At 54.2% G+C, this 23,877-nt stretch overlaps 8 protein-coding genes and 1 non-coding gene across 9 annotated transcripts; 3 read left to right on the top strand and 6 right to left on the bottom strand.

The window, feature by feature from the left end:
- Positions 1–804: 804 nt before the first annotated feature.
- Positions 805–1,986, bottom strand: MIR1 (mitochondrial phosphate carrier protein; the record flags this gene model as incomplete). The annotated part of the gene is made up of 4 exons (XM_056209711.1): positions 805–842; positions 889–1,235; positions 1,286–1,705; positions 1,811–1,986. 4 exons carry the CDS (start codon positions 1,984–1,986, stop codon positions 805–807), a joined length of 981 nt encoding a protein of 326 aa, XP_056076533.1.
- Positions 1,987–2,480: 494 nt separating this feature from the next.
- Positions 2,481–4,247, bottom strand: N0V89_000892 (uncharacterized protein; the record flags this gene model as incomplete). The annotated part of the gene is made up of 1 exon (XM_056209710.1): positions 2,481–4,247. The coding sequence occupies one exon, from the start codon at positions 4,245–4,247 to the stop codon at positions 2,481–2,483; it is 1,767 nt and encodes a 588-aa protein (XP_056076532.1).
- Positions 4,248–4,947: 700 nt separating this feature from the next.
- N0V89_000891 (uncharacterized protein) lies at positions 4,948–6,904 on the top strand (the record flags this gene model as incomplete). Its single annotated transcript, XM_056209709.1, has 3 exons — positions 4,948–5,203; positions 5,263–5,697; positions 5,754–6,904. 3 exons carry the CDS (start codon positions 4,948–4,950, stop codon positions 6,902–6,904), a joined length of 1,842 nt encoding a protein of 613 aa, XP_056076531.1.
- A 1,113-nt stretch (positions 6,905–8,017) lies between these two features.
- Positions 8,018–9,091, top strand: N0V89_000890 (uncharacterized protein; the record flags this gene model as incomplete). Its single annotated transcript, XM_056209708.1, has 1 exon — positions 8,018–9,091. The coding sequence occupies one exon, from the start codon at positions 8,018–8,020 to the stop codon at positions 9,089–9,091; it is 1,074 nt and encodes a 357-aa protein (XP_056076530.1).
- A 299-nt stretch (positions 9,092–9,390) lies between these two features.
- N0V89_000889 (uncharacterized protein) lies at positions 9,391–13,051 on the bottom strand (the record flags this gene model as incomplete). The annotated part of the gene is made up of 3 exons (XM_056209707.1): positions 9,391–10,206; positions 10,261–10,614; positions 10,664–13,051. The coding sequence occupies 3 exons, from the start codon at positions 13,049–13,051 to the stop codon at positions 9,391–9,393; spliced, it is 3,558 nt and encodes a 1,185-aa protein (XP_056076529.1).
- A 784-nt stretch (positions 13,052–13,835) lies between these two features.
- On the bottom strand, positions 13,836–14,971 carry N0V89_000888 (uncharacterized protein; the record flags this gene model as incomplete). The annotated part of the gene is made up of 2 exons (XM_056209706.1): positions 13,836–14,614; positions 14,662–14,971. 2 exons carry the CDS (start codon positions 14,969–14,971, stop codon positions 13,836–13,838), a joined length of 1,089 nt encoding a protein of 362 aa, XP_056076528.1.
- Positions 14,972–15,381: 410 nt separating this feature from the next.
- N0V89_000887 (uncharacterized protein) lies at positions 15,382–18,730 on the top strand (the record flags this gene model as incomplete). Its single annotated transcript, XM_056209705.1, has 7 exons — positions 15,382–15,529; positions 15,584–15,853; positions 15,905–16,048; positions 16,094–16,478; positions 16,542–17,402; positions 17,453–18,018; positions 18,066–18,730. 7 exons carry the CDS (start codon positions 15,382–15,384, stop codon positions 18,728–18,730), a joined length of 3,039 nt encoding a protein of 1,012 aa, XP_056076527.1.
- Positions 18,731–21,151: 2,421 nt separating this feature from the next.
- N0V89_000886 (uncharacterized protein) lies at positions 21,152–22,218 on the bottom strand (the record flags this gene model as incomplete). Its single annotated transcript, XM_056209704.1, has 4 exons — positions 21,152–21,711; positions 21,825–21,929; positions 21,983–22,064; positions 22,120–22,218. 4 exons carry the CDS (start codon positions 22,216–22,218, stop codon positions 21,152–21,154), a joined length of 846 nt encoding a protein of 281 aa, XP_056076526.1.
- A 1,020-nt stretch (positions 22,219–23,238) lies between these two features.
- Positions 23,239–23,345, bottom strand: N0V89_000885. The gene has a single exon. It is a non-coding gene; the product is annotated as a tRNA-Met (tRNA).
- Between the last annotated feature and the right edge of the window lie 532 nt (positions 23,346–23,877).

Here is a 23,877-nt window from a genome sequence, read left to right as displayed (position 1 = left end):
AGAAGAGCGCAGAGAGCATATGAGGTCATAGTGGCGGACCTTGACGAAAAAAGACGCGAATGGCATCGAGGTACCAATTTACTTCTTCGGCGCCTGCAGACCGTGGCAGAACGAGGCGAGATGGTGATAGGACTGTCACTTCATCTTATCTTTTTCGTAAATAGGAACTTCATCATCTATTTGGTCGTATGGCAACCAAATGGCACTTTCTGCACTCTTCCGCTCGTTTAAAAACACTTGTCTCTAACAGTCCATCCCATCAAAGTACCACTTCAACTTGCCGGGCCGCCATACAATGTACTCCCGCGGAAATTAGATCAGCCAAACAGCTTGCGGTAGTCGTAACGAGGGCAGGTCACCGGAGATGGTCTGGTAGGAGGCTTTGTAGGGCTATCACGTTGTCTTGGTTGGAGTATTAACTCCCTGAAAGTGGGCGCTCACGGGTTAGGCTGCTATGTCTGAAATTGAGCTTCTGGGTTCAGGGTTTCCAGGGTTCATTTGACCCACAATGCATCCAGCAATGGCATCCGGGTTAAAGGATCAGGGATTTCCGTCTATTGTGCAGCTGGTTCCTAACCACTCGTACTGTTACATGGCCCGCTTGTCCGTCGTCTAGCGGGAACGCAGAAAATCTATGACTGCAAATACGCAAACACATGAAGCTAAAAAAGAAACCTATGCAATCCATATGCAAGAGAAAGGTACAAAGACAGATCATTACTTTTTCACGTTGTTCGGAAGCCCGCAAAAAGCTTCACGGCTGTCTTGGTATCATCGCTACCACCGGTCCACCAGATATATCTTCTATTTCGAGATTTCTACCCCGCCTGTGGCCCCGAGAGCTAGAGGGTGTCAGCAAGGAGTTATGTTCTAGTCGGATGTACGTACCCTTCTTGATGTCACCGTAGATAGCGAATTGTCCGGCGGTGATACCACCGACCATGAAGAGACGGGCACCAATACCACCGAAGGAGCCACGGAGACCGAGCTCACCGCCAATCTTGACGAGACGGGAGATGGTGCCCTCTCCAGGGAGACCCTGGGTCTTGTTGATCTTGGAAAGCATGGTGTCGGCAGGCTGAGAGATGATGGCGGCAGCGAAACCGGCGATGAGACCGGAACCAAGGTTGATGGTGGTCTGCATGCCGCTGGAGGCCTTGCTCTTGTCGACCTGGCGGTAGACGGCCTCGGAGACCTTCTCGAAGACGACGAATTTGGCCATGGTGTAGGGAACCCTGCGATTTGTCAGAGAGCTGTTAGAGACTCAACCAATCATGTCACATACTGCTTGAACAGGATGGGACCGAAACCGGAGTAGAAAGCGCCGACACCCTCATTCTTCAAGATCTTGGAGAAACCGCCGACAAGGCCGTTGGCGAAGGTGGGCTGAGAGACGAGACGGATACGGGTGGCCTCGAGCGGGCAGAGAGCAACGTCGGCGAAGAACTCGGCAGTAGCAGCGGAGGCGAGGTAGACAGCGGTGCGGTTGTTGGAGGCAGCCTCATAACCGAATTGGTTGATGCACTGCTGCTTGAAGAACTCGTATCCGCCGAACTTGAAGGCACCCTGGAGGAAGTAACCAGCGAAGGTAGGGCCGACACCGGTCCAGAGGGCGCCAAAACCCTCGTTGGCGAGAATCTGTCTACCACTGCCTATGAGGCCCTTGTTGTAGGTGGCGGGGTCGAGCTGTATCCTCGTCTTGACGCTGCGACAATGTTAGTAATTTGGCGCTCGATTGCGACAGAGGGGCGCAACCCGACGGGCAGCAATTGGCGCTCGCCCGGGCGTGTCACGGGCGCGGAAGACGTACACATCGACGGGGGTGAAGCCACCGTGGGTGACAGCGCAGCAGACGGCACCAGCGAAGGCGAATCTGGAGTAGAGGTCAAGGCCCTTGGGGGCGCCCGGAGCAGCAGCCGCGGCGGTGGCCTTGATGGCGTCAAGCTTCGTGGAGCCGGTAGACGAGGGGGGAGCCTGGGCAGACATTGTGACGACGGCGGCGAGATGGAGAAGAAAGGACGGAGTGGAGAGGGTGGTGTTGATGGAGGATTGACGACAGCTTGGTCGATGGGAAGCAGATAGGAAAAGTTGTTATTTGGGCCTAAGCCTGATTGGATCGCGCCCGTGAATTCCCGATATTTCCGACACCCGGCCAACCGCGAGCGAACCATTCAAGGCGCTCGCTGCTAGCGCGTGGCATCCGGTACACCACGCCTTCGACTTCCGAGCATCCTCCCTTCGATATTGCAATCTTTACTCTGCAATGTCGCGCGGAAGAACAGCCACCAGGACGTGCGATGCCACACGGCCGGCTTCACGCGATGAGCGCCAATCCGACACCTCACGTACAGCTCACACAAACCTGGCGGGTGTCTACTTGGGTGGCATCGTCGCCAAACGAGCGACGAATGCAGCTCCGTCTGCAGGCGAAGCTTATTACGACTGCGGCGTGCAACAGAATATTTCAATTACACGATACACTACTGATTCTTGCAATGATTCCAGCATTTCCCGCGGTCTCCTTCGCCAACCATCGCACCTCCCGCTTTGACAACCTCTTGACCACCACTTACTATAGCCCGGGGCTCTTTGACTAGATAAGACTTCTCTTCACTGTGGTACAGGTCATCTTCGTCTACTCTCGCCAACAGCGTGTTATGCGCATGGGAGCTGGCCCTGCCTGCGTCCAGGACGCCATCGAAGGTGTCGTCTAGCTCGTCCATACGCAGAAGGACGCGCTGCGACATCCCCTGCAATTGCGAGCTCTGATTGGCAACCTCCATCATGATATATGGAGTCCTGGCATCATTCCGTCGTCGCTCCATGACAGCCTTTCGCTCGCTCTTCGGGACATCAAGGCCCGCGAGTTTCGTGACAAGCCTAGCGTTGTCACTGCCCAGGCGATTCATCTTGTGCAGACGCTCGATTACACTTTTCAAGGCGTGGTCGATATCCCAATCCGGGAGCATGCCCTCTACCGCGTCGCCATCCTCAATGCAGCTCTGCGCGATTGCCGAAGCTGGGGCTTTTGCTATGCTACATGCGGCCCACTTCTGGCCTGCTTGCTGCTCCGTTAGAGACTGGAGTCCATTCAAGACCTTCTCGCACAGGCAAGTTCGAGCAATTCTGATGGCGGACCGCACTTCCTCTGAGGCTTGGTTGCAACTCTCTTTATCAAGCTGTCTCCTCTGTTTCACCAACTCTTGCACTTCAGTGTCGTCTTCTTGAAGCTTCGCTCGTTCGGTTTCTGCGTCAAGTCGATCTCTCCTCGCGGAGTGTTCCGTGCCAAGATATAGCCTCGAGCGGTACTCCCTGAAGAGTATCTCCACGGCTTGGTCTCTCATCTCATTATCCAGACCCGGTATGGCGATGCCTTGATTCGCAATCATAATGATCAACTGATGGATAACATTCTGATCCTCAAAGCTCTTCAATTCGGGCCGGTATGCGTGAAGAGTCTGACGCAGACACAAAGTCTGCTGCTCGAGAAGGTTCTCGTCTTGATGTCCCTTTTCGACTTCGTCTATCAGCCGGCATCGTGATTTGAGAGCATCAAGCAATCCTTGTCGCGTGTGGGTGCAACTTGGGTTATTTCCAACATGCATATTCCATGTTCGAAGCACGGTCAGGAGCTCGTCGTAGGTCTCCTCATTGTACGGAAACTCCTCGGAACTCAGACAAGGTCTGGGTTCCAGACGCAGCCTCTCGACCAGATCTTCTGCCTTGAACGGCCGAGGGCCCTTCCCTGCCCGTATCCTCTTCAACATGTCCAGGTCAACGGCCATGCCCAAATTCCTTATCGGTATCGTAGATTCACTTCCATGGTTAACGTTCCTCAACTCATAGGCTGTGCTGAACTGAGGCAGATCCTTCCCCTTAGGGTGGCAGATTATCTTCTCGAAGACAAATTCTGGCTTCGAAGCAGCACGGGATTGCTCCTGCGCCAAGGTCTCAGCAGCGAGGAAGTCTCTTGTTGCACGCAAAACATCTTCAACCGTTATCGCATCTGGGGAGATGTCGGAATCTGGTACTATAAGGACGTTGGTAACCCGATGTTTCGCTCCGGGATCGTATGGATGGTTCTCATCGTCGGGATCATACAGCGCCTTCCTGATCTGACCGAACGTAACACGTGGTTCGGGTTCGGCATTTGACGTAAGCTGCGTGTTTGGTTGATGTCGGTTGAGCGTTAGCTGGGGTTTGGGTAGCTCATCTGAGGCCGGTAAGAGATGCTTGAGGAAGGACATGGTTTGCTATGGATGTGGTTGTTCGCGTTCTGGTATCTGGGTTGAGAAGGGCGCTGGTCGCCAGCAGGCGCGCATCCATGGAACGCTGGGCCATGCGTTCCATTGTGGAAGTCTGTCGTGAAGTATGTGCAATGTGAAGACGACGTGTGCATTCAAGTTGGGATGTTGATGGGGACATGCAAGCATCCACCCGACTGCAACGGTCCCTCCAGCGAACCACGTCGTCGTTGTCCGGAGGCACCAGTCCGCACCACCCGTTCCTCAGCGCCACGGCCTCGTCGCAGAGGGTTGGTGGGATCCGTGTGGGGGCGTCATCGTCGATCGGATGGCGTCGGTGGTCAATGCATGGCCGCTTCCAATCAGGCCATGTGTTGCAACGATAGCGTCGACTGCACAAGTTTCGAGAACAATCGAGCAGCGTAGACAGCGCAGCTCCTCAGCATCGTGTGCGTGCACATCAGCGGCGCCTTGGGAATCCCAACAACTTCACATGCTCGCTGGCCGCGCAAGCTGCCTTCGTTCGATTGACCTGCGCGTGACCGAGGATCGGGGCTAAACTTACTCGTCGGTCAACCAGGGTCTCGCCAGGTTCTTTTGCTCAATATAATCTCTCTCTTGCCGTCTTTTCCTCGACTTCTGCGTCCCCTTCGACTGCACCTCGGACGACTCCACCGCCGCCGCCTCTCGCCGCCGAGCCTCCATGTCTCTCGTGCAGCATGTCTCTCAATTGGTAGGCCAGGATCGAGACGAGGCGTTAGTCGACCTCTTCCTTCCCCCGCTAGAGCGAGCAGAGTCCATCGCGCGTTCCGAACGCCGTCTTTCCCTCGGCAGCGGCTTCGACAGCACAAAGTCGATACGCCGCCTTGCGAGTTACGACTTCTTGAAGAAGCCCGAAGATACAGTCGAAGATTATGGCGGTGTGACCCAGTACACTGTTCCCACGGCGAAGCGTATTGGTGCGTACAAGATTCCCCCGTCCGTCACTACCAAGATTCACCCTGACCCCGTGACACAGCTCAGGTAATCACAACAGTAGTCGCCTGTTGGTTCGCAAGTGGCATAGTCTTCGGATTCGCCGCACTCAAGCCCATTCTGATCCAGGAGGGCGTCTACCAAGACTTATGCACACCGGAAGAGTTGGAGAAAGGTGTCCAAGTATGCTTCGAGCAAGATCTGCGACTCAACTTCTTCTTCTCGCTTGCCTCTACAACCGCCAATCTCTCTGCACTACCCGTGGGCGCCTTGCTTGATCGCTATGGTCCGAAACTATGTTTTCTTCTGGGATGTGCTTGTCTCGCTGCCGGCAGCATCCTCATGAGCCTTGCTTTCCAGATTGATGAATTTGACGGATACACCATCGGTAACTTCTTCCTTGCGCTTGGGGGTAACTTCATCTTTCTGCCTTCTTTCCAGATCGCAAATGCCTTTCCCAAATATGCAGGCACTATCGGTAAGTCACCCACGACACGCATATCACACTACTCATCAGGACTAACACATGTGTAGTCGCACTAGTGACGGGTGCTTTTGACGCTTCGGCAGCCATTTTCTTGATTGCACGATTGATCTACGATGCTACCGACCGTGCCTTCAAACCGCAGCACTTCTTCCTTGCTTACCTCTTAGTGCCTGTTGCGATCCTCCTTGCACAGCTGACTTTCCTACCCACTGAGAGCTACAAGACTCCAGGACAGCTGCAGCAGAAATTGGATCACGCTGAAGATGCAATGCGCGATGTCCATTCCTCAGACGACGAGCTGTCCGACGATGAGATTTGGAGACGCCGCAAGATGCGAAGCACTCGGCGTAGGCGGCGACAGCAAAAGCTTGACAAGCTTGTCGGTTCTCCTGACCGGCGAAGGAGGCGCGAAGAAAAAGAAGAGCATCGGCAAGATGCCGCTGGTGTCTGGGGTGCTCTGCACAACAAGCCTGCCAATGAGCAGATGATGACCCCGTGGTTCTACCTCCTCACGCTTCTCACGGTCCTACAGATGATCCGAATGAACTACTTCATTGCCACTGTCAGAGAACAATATCTCTACATGCTGGGGTCTATCGAGCTCGCAACCCGTATCAACGATTTCTTTGACTGGGCCCTTCCCATTGGTGGCGTCATCAGCACGCCGTTCCTTGGCATGCTGCTTGACAACGTAAGCGTGCCTGGCGTGCTGCTTCTCATCTTAGTCATTATCACAGTCATCGGCATCGTAGGCTCGGTAGCTGCACTATGGGCAGGTTATGTTAACGTCATACTGTTCGTTGCTCTCCGCCCTCTATACTATTCCGCCATGTCCGATTACGCCACCAAGGTCTTTGGCTATGCCACCTTTGGCCGCGTTTACGGGACTATTATTTTCTTTTCGGGCATCATCAACCTTTCACAGACAGGCATCGCCGCTTTGACAAAGACAGCTTTCCATGGAAATCCTGTGCCAGTCAACGTCTTCTTGGCTGTTGCTGCGTTCGTTGTCGGAGTAGCGCTGGTCACCTATGTCACTGTGCAGACTTATCGCATGCAGAAGGTGTTGCAAGATGAAGACGCCATCACTGTGACCAATACTGAAGCCGACAGCATAATGGAAAGCTTACTCGAAGAGGATGAGCCGCAGCAAGGTTACGGCAGCATTTCCCAGCCACGCCAATCTTGGGAGTACTAGGGGGAAAAGTTTCATTATGATTCGAAGATATATTATCTGGAGGTATACAAAACAGCGATCTCCCGGTAGTTCATTACAGGAAAATTTCCAGTCTTGCGCATGGGTGGTGGAGTCGGCGTACTCTGTGGGGTTTGTGGTCTACTACGTCGCGTCTTAAGCTTTTCGCATTTGCGGCTCAGCACGATACCATTCAGATTGATTTTGTCCCAGAGAAGCGTTAGATATTCCTATAGCGAGCATTTGCATTTTGTCTTCCAAGTTTCTTCTAAGTGTTCTGCAGGCGTATGATCAAGGATTCGACAGCAGATTGTTAATTTGTGCAGTAGGTATCTAACGGCCGCCTTCTGGAGCGTTGATAGTCAATCTATGCTCATCCATCCACGCCTTCATCCATTGTGTACTGTTCATTGGTTTGGGTTTCCAACGTTGGCACGCACGGGACATCTGCGTGCTTTCTAGGTTAGTACAAGTCAGACATCACGTTGAACTCTTGCTGATAGTGAGGCAGATCGTCCTATTAACACTATGGACACGCGAAGCAGTGCCCTATATCTGCCCAGCTGTACAGAACGAGTATATCAGGATCTCCGGAGACAACGAAATTGTTCAGAATGCAAAATTTGTACGACAATAAACGCCCCGAGGCTTTGATACGTCTTCGCAGCGGCTTAAGGATTGCTCCTGCATTCGATATCGTACCTACCACAACCAGCCGGACTTGCGCCTGATCTATAATTTCTATCGGACGGCAGCGTGGCACACAATGATCGAGCGTCCAGCAGTTGTCTTCCCTTCAACACATCGCTATCCACGGTTCGCTTGGGGTCGTACCGCACTTCAACATCGCATTCTTACTGCAACCGTATTCCCCTCACAGAGCATAAAAGCGTTTTTCTATCCCTTGCCTACGGTTTTTTTTACCAACGCACGCCGTCTGGTGAGCACGCCCGTTGCATTGAATCCTCATTATTTGCATCGCAGCGACGGCAACGCTGACTCCAGTACGGACCTTTTGCATAACAATGAGCTACGCACATACTCAGTACACTCAATTTTCATAGAAGCACGATGCCGAAGCGGCCTAGTTCTGATGCATTGTTGCCGCTGCAAGCAATGGAACAACCCCCCGAAGCCGACTCAGCGGAGAGCAGAGGAGATTTCCTCCCCAAGTACGACATCGATGTCTACAATGTGATCACCAGGTTAGGCTCGTCATCTCCACGCATAGATGCCTCACAGCGTGTACCTAGTGAAGAGAAGCGACCATCATCAACTAGATCTCTCAAGAAAGCACAATACACGACAGCGAACGCAGAGAAAGTTCCATGTCTTGGAGGCGACCAGAGCTCGCACGCCTCCGTCTCTCCAGCCCGAAGCACCCCCGCCCGCAGCTCCTTCGAGACCGACCTCAACAGATCGGCGTCGCCAATTACAAGCGCTAACGACGCTTCACAAAATGGACAAGACGCCCCAATTGACGTTGACGACAATGAAGAGATCGAGGGGGACGAAGACCTCAACACAGGCGACGAGACAGACACCGCTGACACCATCAGCGTTCCGATCAACTACAAAGACGCATCGGGTATAACCAATGAATACCACCTCGACATCAACGAAACAGAACTCATCATCGGCCAAGCGCGAGGCTACGCCTACATCGGAAACGAGCACCAAGAGACAGATGAAGAAGCCATAGCCCGCGAGAAAAAGGAATCCCAGACGAATTGGATGACGGGTTGGTTAGTGCACGCGAATCCGGAAAAGTATCAGGTCAAACCGAAAAAGTTTGTGCCTAGTGGTAAAGGCAAAGGGGGCGGTAGGTGGGTGGACGTAGATGAGGACGATAAGGTGCGCGTTGTTGTGGAGTGGAAGAAGGCGCTGTACAGAGATAGGCGATGGTTCGTAAATGTTGACGTGGAAGAGATTGAAGAAAGGAGGACGACGAAGTTGGGTGATCCGCCGCTGCAGTATAAGCTGGAGGTCCCGCGACCCAAGCCTCCGCAGTCTGGTCTCCTGCGCGATGGAGATGAGCTTATCGGTGCTCCAAGATGTTTAGCTGGGCCGTCGAAGCGCTGTCAGCCGCCGCTTATGGGGAAGTTTTCGGTGGAGCAGAGGAAGAGGTATGCGGGTAAAGAGTGGCCGGCAAGGAGGATTGCGGAGATGAACATGGATGGCTCACGGTAGGATAGCGGTCGGGTTGACCCACCTCAAGGTACGGATGCAGATGAGACTGAAGCTTTAGAGTACGGGTTCGATACAGTCCGTAATCGATAGTCACATTACACGTCAATCTTTTCTTAAGAGAGCGTGATCTCCGCAACACACTCAAATAGAAGTGAGCAGACATCCTCATTACACATACGCTAAGATTACAAAATCACATCCGATGTACTATCCCATATACACAAGCTTCCCTCCTCAATACAGCCATCAAGCTCAAGTGAATCATGGACAGCATCAACTTTAAAGGATCCCTACGCATCTCAGAAAATATCCTCCAGTCCATGCTCCTCCCACTGCGTCTTCTTCTGCGAAACATCATGCCTCACATTCCAATAATTGTGGTTGAATTCCCAGTACTCTTCACCCGTGATGTCGCATCTCCCCTTGGAGAACCACTTAGGCACAAACTCCTCACCGTGCGCCTCCCGCTTTCTCCGCGTCGCGCGCTGCTTTTCTTCGACGCGGTTCTTCTCCGTAGCAGCGAGGTCGTACTCGCCATCTTCCATGGCGCGCTGATCGGGCCGGAGACGGGTGTCTGTCGGCGCGACGACGGGGCGCAGGTGCTCGTCGACGGCGTTGAGGGTAACGACGAAGGGAGTGAGGTTGAATGGGATGCCTGTGGGACGTGTGTGCGCCTGCCACACGAGGAACGCCTTATTATCGTCGTGCTTGGCATGTTTGCTCCCGCCCTTGTCAATATCGGCGTCTTCAAACCCAGGCGTGAAGCGTGCATAAATCTTGTCGTTCCAGCGGCCGCCTACGCTCCATCTTACTCTACCCTCTGCATCAAGCACTTTCCCGATGACTTGGTAGGCGGACGAGGCTTTCCAGCCGCGGGGTTTGAAGTCGAGCTGGCAGACTTCGCCGCTGGTGTGGTTCTTGATCTCCATGAGGCCGTAATTGTCAACGGTGGGATTGCCAGTGATGATGCCGATGACGGAGGACGTGACCTTTTTCCAGGTGTAGAGTTCCTCTTTGCCGCCGGTTGCTGTGGGTCGGAGACGCAGGAACCAGGTTCCGAGCGGGTTGATGTCGAAGGATCGGCCGTAGAACTTGGACTTGACTGCGGACTCGCCCTATTGTGCGTCAGCAAGCGGTTGCCATTGGAAATGAGAATGTCCGAAGCTTACATAGTAATCCCACTTCCTTGACTCTGCATAAGCAGCACCAACAGGTGGATGATGGCTGACTTGCTCAATGAAAAAACGATAGCCTTTGTCAGGTCTAGCGTACTCGTAAGTCTCACCAAGAAGAGGGTTGAACGGCTTTGCCACCCGTCCAATGGTTGAGGCGTATTCCGAAGCAGCAAATGCAGCTACGTAAAGTAGGCGTTCAGTAGAGTCGGCACGTTCGGCGGCAATGTCAATGAGATCGGTGTACTCCATGTCTTCCGCAACACGCTGAAGGAGAGACGTTGGCTCGTTGAAAGAGACCGGAAGCGTCATCTTTGTCATATCTTTTCCGATCATGGACTTGAGAATGCCCTGTGATGGAATTAGCTTCGGGAAAAGGTGTTCAAGATAGTCTGCTTACCCAAAGCGAGATCTTCGGTCTGTTATCATCGTCCATGGCCAGCTTCTTCCGCACACCACCTTCATATCCCACGAAGCCTTTCGCAACATCTGCATGCTTGCTTTCAAATAAATCACCACTAGAAGCAAGGGGCGCCTCCTTTGAATCAGCATCTGGCGTTGCGACGGGCATCTCGACGACCTCGACTTCACCGGCACCGACAGCATCGAAGAATTCCTCATCGTCCTCCGAGTCGGATCCAGACATGTCCGCAGCGATGTTAGCAAGGGTGGCCTTTCTCCGCAACGCTTGCGAGCTAGGCTGCGACTTCAACGGCGCTTGGTCCTCTTCGGCTTCGACAAAATCGTCTGAGCCCTTGGATAAACTTCTCGCGCCACCGACCTGGTAATCCTCCAAAGCCTCTCGTAGAGCTCGCTTCGTCTTTCGCCGTTTGGTTTCCGCTTCCCCTATCCGGTTTTCAAGCTCTTCCTGTTCGCGGGCAACCTTAGCCATGCTCTCTTCCCACATCCGGCGCACGTTAGCTTCCCTATCTAGTCGATATTGCCAGTAAGCATCACGATCTCGCGATATGCGCAATAAGTCCCCAATCAGTCCTTTCAGATTGCCCACCGCTGACTCATACGAGGAAAGCGCTTGCAGCATCATCGGATCTGAAATTTGCAATGTCGGGTTTTTCGTCTTTTCCTGTTGCAGCGCGGTGGACACATGTTCAAGAAGGTCAAGCTGGAGCTTCGCGGACTGTGCGGTGATATTGAAAGCATCCTTGCTTTGGGGTCTTACTTCGTGACTGCTCGTGTCATCGCCATAATCTTCATCATCGTCGGCGTCACCCTCCACAGTGGCCGTGCCGACATGACTGACCATCTTCCCGAGCTCGTTGCCAGCTACGCTAGGGTCGTAGGTACTGTCTGGCCCATCGTCAATCACACTCTGGCCTGAACGCGACGCCGTTTCCTGGCTGGTCAACGGCACCCCAAGCGACGTCGTAGGAGCCAGAAACCGCGAGCCTGTGACCTTGGAGCTAGCAACGCTTCCGCTGTCACCTTCCTTGGTCAGTCGCTTGTCAAGTGCCTCTACTTTGGCTTGTGCCAACGCCTCCTGGTCATGCTGGGTGCGCTTTACTTCTTCCCGTGCTTCATCCTTGGACCATTGGATGGCGTTGTTCAGCGCCCAGTACCACCTTTTGGCCTCGACCTGATGGTTGGCCTTGAGATGATACTTGACGGACGATTTGCCCTGTATTTCAAAACGTTGCTTATCCTGCGGGTCCATGTAAAGCTTCGCTATGCGCATGTTGATGGCGCCACGGCATGCAGTGCCCGTGTCGTCTTGGTGTTTGTAGTAGCTCAGCACACCATCTTCTAGAACAAACCATCGCAGCTTGTACCCGCTAGTGTAGTTGGTCCACTTCTTGAGGTAGCCCTTCATCTCACGCGACTCCTTCGCACCCATGCCACTTTCGGGAGCGGCTCCGGCTTGCGGACCTGCTCCCGCAAGGATCGTCTTCTCTTGTATTCCCCTTTGCGCGGCAGCGGCAGCAGGTGAGCGCTTCAGGATCGCACGAGTCCGGTCATCTTTGGTGTAGTCCTGAGGGAGCTTGCCCTTGCGATCTCGCCGAAAAGGGTCAGCTCCATTGAGAAGGAGCAGCTGTGCCAGTTTCACATCTTTCTTCTTCGCGGCCTCGTGCAGAAGAGTACCTCCGGCTTCCACAACAACGGGGTCAGTCACCAGCTCCCCGCCGTTCACGTCAAGTGTGCTTTTTATCCGCGCATCCTGAAGCAACTTCTCCAGAGACGCCATGTCACCGTCAGCCAGCAGTTGTTGTACCTTCTTTACGTTCGTGTCGATGAATATGGATCGAGCCAGCTGCAACTGCTGGAATATCTCGGGCGTACGGGCGAGGTCCAGCGGGGTCTGTCCGTTGTAGTTCGTTATAGAATCATTGATACCAGGCTTGTCAAGCAGCATGCGCACAACAGGAGCGCGGCCGAGGGTGGCTGCGAGGTGCAGAGCTGTGTTGCCATCGCGGTCACGGCCGTTGATATCGATGACCGAGTCAGGCCCAGGCGTCGCATTCGACAGCACAAATTCAATGACAGGCACCTCTGCGCATTGTATGGCCAGGTGCAGTATAGTAGTGCCCTCGGTGCGGCTAGGAAGAGTCAGCGAGGTGCTGCTCTGGTCGCTGTCTGCAGTGTTGTTGGCCTGTTCCCTGATGGCCTTGGATATCGCAGCGGTGTCGCCGTTGCGAAGCGACTCGAAGACGCGGAACAGCTTTACAGACTGCTCGATGGAGGCACCTTTGGGCGTCGGTGAGAGCGGGGACGCCGCATAGCTTGGAGAAGTGGGGCCATTCGCATTTGCGTCCTGCGTGTTCACGGTAGACATGCTGGCGGAGAGGTGCGGCCGGTGCTTTGACGAGGTACTTCGAGAGTGCCCCAGGTGGCTGTGGTTATGCGGGTGCGACGAGCTCGAGGAGGGCTGCTGCGAGCTGAGCGACGTGACCGACGAGCTCTCTGGAAGCGCCTCGGGATCGGTGACGTCGTTTCTCGAAGAGACTCTCCCCAGGAGGTTCTTGACGCTGCTCGACTTGGAGCGCTTGTGTCTGTATATATGTATGTCGTCAGCGGGCGCCCCCCCGAGAATCCCCTGCGCAGCCAAACGTGTCGTCGAGCCGCTGCGGGGATGACGGCTTGGAAATTGCTTGGACATACCCTTCCGCCATGCTGGCGCCGGTAGCCCCAGGCCGAGGCTGCGGGTCGTGCTGGTGGTAAGATGAGTGGGAGTGCTCCTCACGACGCACGCACGAACAGCCTCTCAAACGACGAAATAGCAGCGTGCCTGTGCGACTTTGTAGTCTATGAAAGGTCGGAAACTCGACAGTCGCCCAAACAGCAGAGCGGGGCTGGGCCTAGACCTATCAGACTGCGTGGAGGCCGGGTCCCTAAGCTCCCAAGCCGCAATCCCGAGTCGTGCCCCGCGTGAATGTCAAAGAACAGGTTTGGTAAGCTGAGGTGCGGCACGCGTAGTCAGGTACGACACCGTGTCGCGAAACACTTCAGTGCTGGTTTGGCACGACATTGCAAGGCGGACTGCGCAATGCGTGTCGCTGTTCTACATACGTCTAGTTGTACCAGGCGCGTTATTTACAATTCCGCTTTGTCTGCTGCATTCACGACGACTCTCCACCAACCAACAGGATGACACTTCCCAGCTGGCGCTTCAGGTCTTCCCTTTCCACGTCGTGCGTGTCTTCAACTTCTCCCCACTGTCCTATTTGCCATCGCACTTCAGTGCTGGCTGCCTCGGCGGCTTCCTCGATTCCAAAGCGGCCCGCACCATTAGCCTCCCGCGATTGCGCAAACGCTTCGCCCCATTCGTGGATCAGTCTGACGCCGACCAGCAGACTCTTGGACGCCAGTACCGCGCGTTCCAGACCGGCGAGTTCAAACGACGGGATACCCGTAAGCCAACCGTGAATCACGTCTCGCGTCATGTCGGGCTGCGAGACGGGCATAATGCTGTCTGGCTCCAGGACCGGCTTGATCTCGACTCCTGGCCACACGTGCGTCGTCAGGTAAGCAATGATGGGCGTGGCAAGCTTCACCTGCGTCTCGCGGAGGGTTAGTCCACCTTGAGGGACCTCGTGGAGCACTTTTTCGGGGGCCCAGCACAGCAGTGTGTCCGTGGCGAGATAGCGCATCAGCATGCGGATGATGTCTTCGCGCGGTTTTGTGTTGCCCCCAGCATCCGCCTTTTCAATGTCCTTTGCGCGGGCGGCGAGCGATGTCATGGGTATGTAGTGCGTCTTCAGGGCCTGCTGTGCGCTCACGAGGAGGTCCCACTCGAGTGCAATGGCCGTCGCGAGCTGGTGCTTGGTTGGGGGAACGGTGAGTATCTCTTTCGTAGGCGTCCGCACGGGTCTGCTATCGAGGAAGACCTGTAGTCCACCTGGCATTGTTAACCCAGATTCAAGTGCACTGGTGGAGACATGGTACCATCTGCCTCCTTCACAATTACATCCTTCCAGAAGCGCTTTGCGAGTGCACTACCGGGCTTGGACGGAGCGGCTCTGATGTCCCGTGCCTGCTGCAGGAGCCCGGCCTGCTTCCTCTTCCTAGCGACCCTGTCGAGAGCATCCGTCGGAGAGGGCGTGGGCGTCTCCGGCGGCGGTCCAGGAACGGAGGGATGAGGCAGCGGAGTAGCGCGCCGTGATGCGGTCGTGTGCAGACAATGGTACAGCGGACGAGGCGCCCGTCGGGTTGCCGTCAGTCTCAGAGTGGCCAAGGCAGGGCGGACTGACTCCATTGGACAGTAGTAATACACGGGTCGAAGTGGATGAGGAGCGACGAGGCGCTGGTAGGGCGTGGACTTTTGCTGAAAAGCTCCGGCAGCTAGGCCAGCTGGCGATCTGAGCACCCTACTCTGGGGTTTGCGGGTGCAAGCTCCAAGCCATAGCACGGCCAACCAGTCACCAGACGGGACTGATTCGCAACCACACAGCGCGGGTCCTTGTGCTGTGCCGTCCTCTCCAGACCCTCTCGCGACGATGCCAACAGCCCTCGGAAGTTTGCCCAGCCTGATCGTCCGCAGCCCTCGCACGATCCCCCGCAACTGACATCGCTGGACCGTCCTCGCGTCTCGGCCTTCCCCACCTCTCCCCACTGTCCCAGGTGGGCTCGGTGCAGTTCTGGCAAGCACCACAAACGCCTGCGTTCATGAATCCAGCACCCGCGACCGCCTCTGCGAATCCGCCCCAACCTCGGCCCATTCGCTTCGTCACCAACCATGAGGGCCCCTACGCAAAGCGTCGCAGGATCAACTCGGCGTGTCTGACCTGCCGGCGCAAGAAGACGCGCTGCTCCGGTTTGTCGCGCCGGAAAAGATGGTTACGTAGGAGCATCCTAACAGCATGTCCAGGTGAGCGGCCCGTGTGCGGAACTTGCGCGCAGAACAAACACCAATGTGCCGGCTACGGCGACGATACGAGCCCGACCGAAGCGACAAAGGACGGCAAGAAGGCTGCGCGCAGGGAAAGCACGTCCGCCGCTGCTGCTGCCGTCACCCTCAAGCAGGAAGCCGCGCCCCCGCCGCCTTCGCGACCCCAGCTCTCGCAGCAATCCTCGAGTGCGTCGTACAGTTCCGACTTCTCGCCCACCCGTCGCCTGCGACGCCAGGATGAAGACAACGGTATGGTCATCGACGTATTGCTGGGGGACCACAGGGACTGATACCGGCTAGGTACTGCAGGATTGACATTGAGCACGCGCAATCGTATGCCGTACTTCCGCTACTTTGGTCCCACCGCCATTATGCCCGGTTTCAAGCAGATGGTCGTCAAAGTGAGAGGCAAGCAGCACGGCACAGGTCACACTACGTCGGATCGTAAGTCCAGCACTGCAGACGCTTCATCATTGCTGACCAGGCCAGCTGTGGACTCTTCGCCGGGCATGATACCGTCGGTCGGCTCACCTCCGCCCACTGAATCTCGAACACCCACAGAAATACCCGTATACGACACATCTTCCATGTCCCCCAGCCCACTCATCACCCACCTATGCAAAACATTCTTCACCCACCTCGGATGCAACTTCCCCTTTCTCCAAAAGGACCGTTTCATGCGTGACCTCGAGGAAAAGCAAGTAGACGCCATCCTTGTAGACACTGTCTGCGCGCTCGCCGCTCGCTTCTCCAACAACCCATTGTTGACAGGAGGCTCGGAGCCAATCAAAGACGAGAAGGAACCAGCGAAGGTCCATCCTTCAGAATATGGGCAAGCTTTTGCGCAACGCGCGAAGTCTGCCATACCTGATACGTAAGTCACCCCTGAGACTGATTTCGTCGTCTGAGGTATGGGCTTATCGTGTGGATCGTGCAGCTTCTCCTGTCCTAATGTTGCGGTTGTTCAAGCTGCCGTGCTTTTAGCATACGATGAGTTCGGTGCAAATCGCGACAGTGGACTGTGGATGTATCTCGGCATCGCCATTCGAATGGCCCAGGACCTAGGCATGCAAACCCTTCAAGGACTCAAGTACGAAGGACGCGATGGCCCAACGCCAAAGTCTGTCAGAACCGACCCTGCGGTGACTCGTGGCTCAACACAATCCATCTCGGAAGCTCGTCGAAAAGAGAGTACTGTCCCCGAAGAGCAGGAGCAACGCGCGGTCGAACAAGAAAGACTGGATACTTTCTGGGCTATCTTCTTTCTTGATCGGGTTGTGTCCTCTGGAACTGGCCGGCCTGTCACCTTGCGCGACCGAGACATCGAAATCTCGTTTCCTTCCCTTAACGAAGTCGATCCGCCCTCGGGTTGGCCCCTGCCTTTCCCAGCACTGATCCGCATCGTGCATCTCTACGGCAGGGTGACGGATGTTTTGAACAGTATCAAAGATCGGTCAGACATAACCTCGGATCTTCGCTCTCAGCTCGACACGATGGAGTACCATTTGACGGACATCTACCAAAATCTTTCGCCCAGACTTCACTTCAACGCTCTGAACTTCCAGCACTATGTGAAGCTCAACCAAGGAACCAACTTTCTTCTCCTTCACTGTTGGTTCCACACTTGCATCGTCCTGTTGCATCAGCCGACTTTGTTGAAGACTTTTGAGGGCAATGCGCACCCCCTTTCCTCGAACAGCAGAGATTTGTCCATGTCTTCAGCGAAGACTGTGGCTGACATTCTTTCCTTTACGGATCTAATCGATACCAAGACTGGAGTCGGAAATCCGTTCACGAGGTATCTTCATACGAAAGCCTTTCCCGGACTTGATATGCTGACCCCATTAGTCAACCCATCTACATCGCAGCCTGCGCCTTTCTCAAGGAAACCGCTCTTCACTCGGCCAATTCGCATCCATCCTCTCGTCCTATGAGCCCCAGCGTGCTGGAGACTAGTGATTCTTTTAAATCAAAACCCATCTCGTTAGACCATATGAGCTTCGACAAGCCGCCGGCACCGAATGATAGTGCGCAAACCATCAAACGGGAACAAAGTCAGGCCGCTAAACACACATTACTCGCTTCCGCGGCTAATCAGAACTATCAATGTTGTTACCGTGCTATGCAATCGCTTGAGACGCATTGGGCAGGCGTCAAATATATCTTGACTGTATTGGACCAGAAAGCCAAGGGCGTTGGTGACCCCTTGCTTTACACAAGAGAGGAAATGGAAAGCGCTCTAGAAGTGCCCAGACCAGAACCTTCTTTTACGAGCCCAGGGTGGCGACGAAAGCTGAGTTGGGGCACCTACTTGACAACACAAAACATAGATGTGGACGCTGTGAAGGTCTCTGCTGCGATACGGAAGGGAGCCAGGACCCCTATACCAGGGTCTCCCATGAACACCAGTCAAGGTACGCCAAGTTTGGCCTGGTCTGTACGAATACTGACGCAGTTGCAGCAATCGGTTGGTCACTCACTGGCACGATGAACTCTCCTTCTACGAACGTGGCCGTAATGTACACTTCGGAGAATGGCAAGGCTCGCGATAGCAAGCCACTCCAACCGAAAATGGCACCCCGGACAAACGGCCTAGCACCACTTACATCCACGCTATCGAGTGATGCTACCAAGTTCGAGCCGACTCCTTTGAATCCCTCTACTCCATTTGTTTCATTCGACTCGAGCACAATGCCGCCGCCGCCGCTAGCCCCCAGCATCAACACTGTATCTGTCTCAGATCCGGTCCTTGTCTCAGATGCCGATCTACTGCTCAACTTGCATTCCCCATATTCAGCCTCTTCACCAAATAGCTCTCGTCTTCCCTTGCAACCTACATCCTTCGCTCGAAACTCCATGTCCGTACCGACGAACAACACTCTGTCACCTCAGCAACAGCAATCCTCCCAGTCGGCGTTCTCATCAAGTTTTGCCACGTTTCCCACGCCAACGGATCAGACGTTTGGCGATATGGTCATTGACTCGCAAGAAGTGGACATGTCAGTCCTCGGCGCTGACATGATGCCATGGGATCTGGAATATCTCCCACATGACATGTTATATTTCGGCGACAGCGCCTTTGGCTTGGGTCTTCCTGATGACACGGGGACTGGGGTGCCTGAATGAAGATGCTCTTGGGTCTTTTGTATATACTGTTCTTACTGCGCTTATGCGACACTGTTTTGGGTTTCGAGGCGTGGAATGGGTGGGTTTCTGGGCTTACGCATGAAGATACCTCTTGTTTTGCGGCGGGTTTGGATGGGAATTTATATGTGTATGTATAAGAGAGCAGCCCCGCGGCTCGCAATGTACCAAGTGTCACCGATGCATATTGCGCAAACGTGTGGGCTCATCGGTTGAACAGGGGCTTCACGACGTGCGCTCCCGGTGACTGTGCTAGGCTTACATGTATGCAGAGTGTCGCCATGTGGTTTAGATGCTTCGCTCCGCCGTACTAGAGACGATCCTCCTCGTCTCTAGCTCGCTAAGTGTATACTAGTGGATGCACAAACGTTGACCGCCAGCACTGCCACGCTGGTTTTAGTTCATATGTCGGGATCTCTAGTTACATCCCCTGGAAACCATCTCAATAAAATTGACTCTCTTTCATCGCAAACTGTACTTCCCGCCCAAGTATGTTCTCTCTTCCTCCCCTCCGCCACCTCCCCACCCTCTTCGTAGCCACAACTACCACCCTCGGCAGCGCCGGCGCTCTCATCAACACGCCATGGTGCATGCGTGAATTCGGCTTTCCCGACCGCCTTGCCCTTTCGCGCGACGCGCAAGCTATCTTCCGCCTTAACAATGCGCGCACGTTTACCATGGGTGTTTTGCTATGGACCTTTTACTTAATGGGCGAGTACAAAACGGTAGACATCATCTTGACCATTATTGGGGGTATCTTGGGGGTGACTGATGCGAGCGTGGTCTGGAGTGAGGGGATGCAGGGGAAGGCGTTGTGGAGGCTGTTTGGTTCGTGGACGGTCGCGCTGTGGGGGTGGAAAGGTATGACTCAGGTGAGTCGGCTTATAGATCAAGGTTTGAGGAAGTTGGAGGCTAATTATGCGCAGGGATAGGTGCAGTAGCGAGAGAGGAGTACAATTTTCTGTGCCTCTCTAAAGATCCGAACTTTGCAGCTGCGTCATTGCACAATCTGCCCTCATTCCCAGTGACCAAGTGACACATAGAGCCAGCCATTCATCCACCATCGCCTACACCGTATGCAAGTTCGCCACGCAAGGCACACATCAGAGCGATTGTGGCACTCGAGTCCGGTCGCGTGCTTGAGTACTCCCGCGCTGTTCAGCGCAGAATCAATCCCGTAGAGAACTATGATGATGTGGATGCTGCCGTGGTACTGGTCATCAAGAAATTAGTGGACAAGCCACAGCCTCACACGTGGCTACATTGCGATGCGATAGCCATGGCGCTCTGGCCAGTTTCTAATCCCCAAGTTGCACATATAGAGGCTCACTCTCAGCAGCTCCCACCTACTCCTGCAGCAAACGCAAGTGGAGCAGCTACAACAAGATAAGTCTCTTTATGATCCGGTCGCCACTAGAGCGCTCATGGCGTTACAATATTCTCGCCGCATGGCTTGGGATATGGTACATGTGATGATCGGAAAGAGTGAGAAAGAACATGACCTACCGTTTCTGCCGTTCGCCGGTGTGAGCTGTGTTATTCGCGCTGCCATCGCTGTGCTTGAAACGAGGAGGTCCACGAAGGGAGATGAGCCCGGTGCAGGGGAGGTGGAAAGCTTTTTGATCATCCTGGACTGGTTCGCTAAGCGGTGGAGCGTTGGTGGTGAGTTCCCGTTATCAGTGCTGGCTATAGAAGTGATCACGCTGATTGTGAGCAGACAAATATCTGGAACGGGCGCGAGAGCTCTCGGTTGACAGACCGTAAATTCATCCACGGAGTGGCTGCTACATGGTTGTCATGGCTCAAAACGTCGTGGAACAATCCTGCACCGCGAGCGCTGTGAGGGACTGACCGCGAAGCTGTGCAATTTTTGGTACAACATAAACAGGACCGGTTAGTAAACAGATGTATGGTCATAAAGCTGAGAATGCGCAATCCAATATACAGTGACAATTGTTCAATAAGTTCATAAACATGATATATACTAGAATAACGGACGCCGAACAACGCGTTAGAAATCGAAGTTAGCAATACGCAAGGGTAATTCGCGCGACACTGCGTTGGACGAATACCAAGCTACTCATGTCTGTATCGTCTGAACATGACGGTAAGATCGCCATAGTGCAGACAGCCCGAGGCTAGGGATGGCAAGGATCTGAAGCCATGGCGATTGCGACCCGGTGCTGGGTATCATCAAACATCCTGGGCTATGGACGATTGAGGGCTACTTCGAGCGACGCCTGATCTGTTGTGTCACTTCTGAAGGATCGGCTGCAGGGGCATCGGGCTCTTGTCGACGCTTACTATAGAGTGTTGTAACGCGACGAGCGCACGCTCGACCTGGGCGGACTGGCAGTATAGGTCGATATCGGATCAGCTGTAATTACAATTGAAGGATACCTTTCAAACCCTCCGGTAAGCCATATCGGGATACGAAATTTTCGGTGGCTTCACATCCTTAGGTGGCACCGGAGGGGGCTTTTCGTCACGCCACTCCTCCTCGTCGTACACTGAGTCTTTCGAGCTCTTGAATGTCCCGGCAGTAAGAGTACCTAAGGTGATGAACATCTCCTTTGCTTGCAATAGACCTCCTCGTTTGCTGCTACGGGGGCTGGACAGCTTTTCGCTCTTCTCTGGTATCTTCAAGGCTTGTCTCGTACGTGTGCGCTGAGCTCTGGAAAGGAGCGGGCGGAGAGTGGGCATCGAGGCGCAGATGATTCCGACATTGACTTCGATAATACTCCAGACGTTGACGCCAAGAGAGTCGTAGTACGGGTCCATGGAGTGGAGCGCGACAACGAGAAAGTAGAAGCGGACGACCGCGCAGATGGTGCTAAAGGCACCGAGACCGAAGACGGCATAGACTGCCCATTTCTCTCGTGTAGGACGAGGAATGGAGAAGATCAGCTTATACGGAAGCAGTAAGATCCATATGTCCATGAAGATGTGGAAGGCAGATGTGACTAAGAGTGTCAGCAGAGGAAGCCATGCATGGAGGGATGAGACACACAATAGTAGAAGGTCGCTGTATCAATGCATCGTCCAGGGACGGTGCCCGTGAAGTCCCACATCTTACGAAGTGGGATACACTCCAAGGGTATGATGAGGATGACGATTGCTTGGTACGTGAACAGAAGGTAGATGCTACCTTTGCAAAGCCATTCAAAGGCCTTGGTAACAGCTACAGCATGTCAGCCGTGCTGAACTAAGAAGGCATTGGGATATTAGACATACACAGGCGAAGGTATATCATGAGTATAGAGGCCTTGATCAATGTGACGATGGTCTTGTACACCGCAATCACAGCAAGTCCCAGCTGAGAAGCATAAGCTACGTCACTAGGGGCCAGAGCGTCGTCGATGGGGACGTACCTTTGAGCTCTCCACAGATTGCTCCATTGTCAAAGACATTCCACTGAAACCGAAGTTGAACTCCTTGACACTAACGAGCAACTGAATTGCGAAGACCATTGTGAGAATCTACAAGTGGTATTTTATGTCAGTCGAGACTGCGTCGATAGGAGCAGTCCCCTTACCGCTGCTGCGATCATGGTCCAATCTTCGTTGCCCATATTGCGGACAATACACGCGCGCGTGTACATACGTAGGCCGACACATGCCACTGTTGGTTGTTAGTAGATGCAGTGACGCTCAGGGGGTTAACGCACTACCAAGGATGGTCATGGTAACGATGGCCCCAACGGCAACATTTTGTCGCGCCTGCTCATCACCATGCGGATACACTAGTAACGCAAAAGTACTGTTCGACATGACGACAACCAGTGTGCATCTCAAGTGACACGCGGAGGGTGCTAGCACCCACTTTATCTATATCGATAGCGGTCAGCACCCTGACCCCGCTCAAAGTTTAATTGATTTCAACTATGAAACGAGTCGTGGCCGATTCTGCATGCCCCCGAGTTATCACAAACGCAAAGCCCATCAGCTGCAGGTGATGGAGGCAGGTTGAGCTCAGGGCGCCCGAGCATTGTGCCAAGCAAGGAGATGACATGCACGCCAGGGACGGGGTCAAGGCATGCTGCAGGTGATTTGCACTCTAGGAGGTTTATAAACGACGTTATCGGCGTGCACCGAACAGTACATAAGCTATGGGCGAGCGGATGTTGCGCGCAACGATTGGCTCGAGACCAGCGCGAGAAACGCCCTTCAGAGATGACCGGTCAAATTGTACTGCGCAACTGTGGGATTGTCATGAACAGTGATATCGGTAGCGTGTGCGGGGAGCACGGGCGTGCGTTTCTGCGTTGATGCCTGGAATGTAGGAGGTAGGTTTCAGACGCGCCATCGTGCTCCACGGTAGCCAATTCGATCTTGGCGCACGTGGAAGGCAGCCATGGGAGGTGCAGAAGACGCGCCGTGGAGAACGAGCGAGATTTCGCCATGGCGCGGCATAGGATGCAGACTGATGTTGGTGTGAGCCATAAACTCTACCGGCGTACTTGACTAAAGAAAAAGAAATGCCAAAAAAATTGTCCCGTGCCAGACTCGAACTGGCGGCCTTGGGATATCTGCTGCTGAGAGCAGTCATAGTGCTGGAGCTATGAGACCCACGTGATAACCAACTACACCAACGAGACGTTAAGAACATCTTACAAAGACATGCTAATTTTCGATTGATGAAATTTCTTCAAATTGTTGAATATATATATACACGTCAAATACACAAGCCTACAAACGATGAGCTCAGCGGAGAGGACTAAAGCGATCGGCGGCAGGGGTCCCGTCAGCACCACTCGGAACATTGTCTGACTGGACCGCCCTCCGCCGGATGTGCAACAGAGCCTCAGCGCCTCTTATCTGCCCACCTGAATCGAATGTATCGCATCGCGTTTATGTCTGCAGAACATGGATCAAGGCGCTTCCGCCTGCCGACATGTCAAAATTGTCGCGTTGCTTCCAAGAGGGAATGGAGCACGCACCATGCCCGCCCTTCCACCACGGCTCACTTACTGTCCGAATGCACCTTGTACCAGCAAGCGAACGCACACTTGCCAATCGCAGCCATGAGCGACAGATTTAAACCCCATTCCTGTTAGATCAACGTGAGATTGTGGCTTTGGCCGCAACGCTAGCCGCCTCGGTTGCCACACGATCCGTCACTTGGCGGGG

Source organism: Didymosphaeria variabile (genome assembly GCF_027946475.1).
Source record: "Didymosphaeria variabile strain IMI 356815 chromosome Unknown scaffold_1, whole genome shotgun sequence".
Classification (NCBI taxonomy): domain Eukaryota; kingdom Fungi; phylum Ascomycota; class Dothideomycetes; order Pleosporales; family Didymosphaeriaceae; genus Didymosphaeria; species Didymosphaeria variabile.
This window is presented reverse-complemented; position numbering and strand designations above follow the sequence as displayed.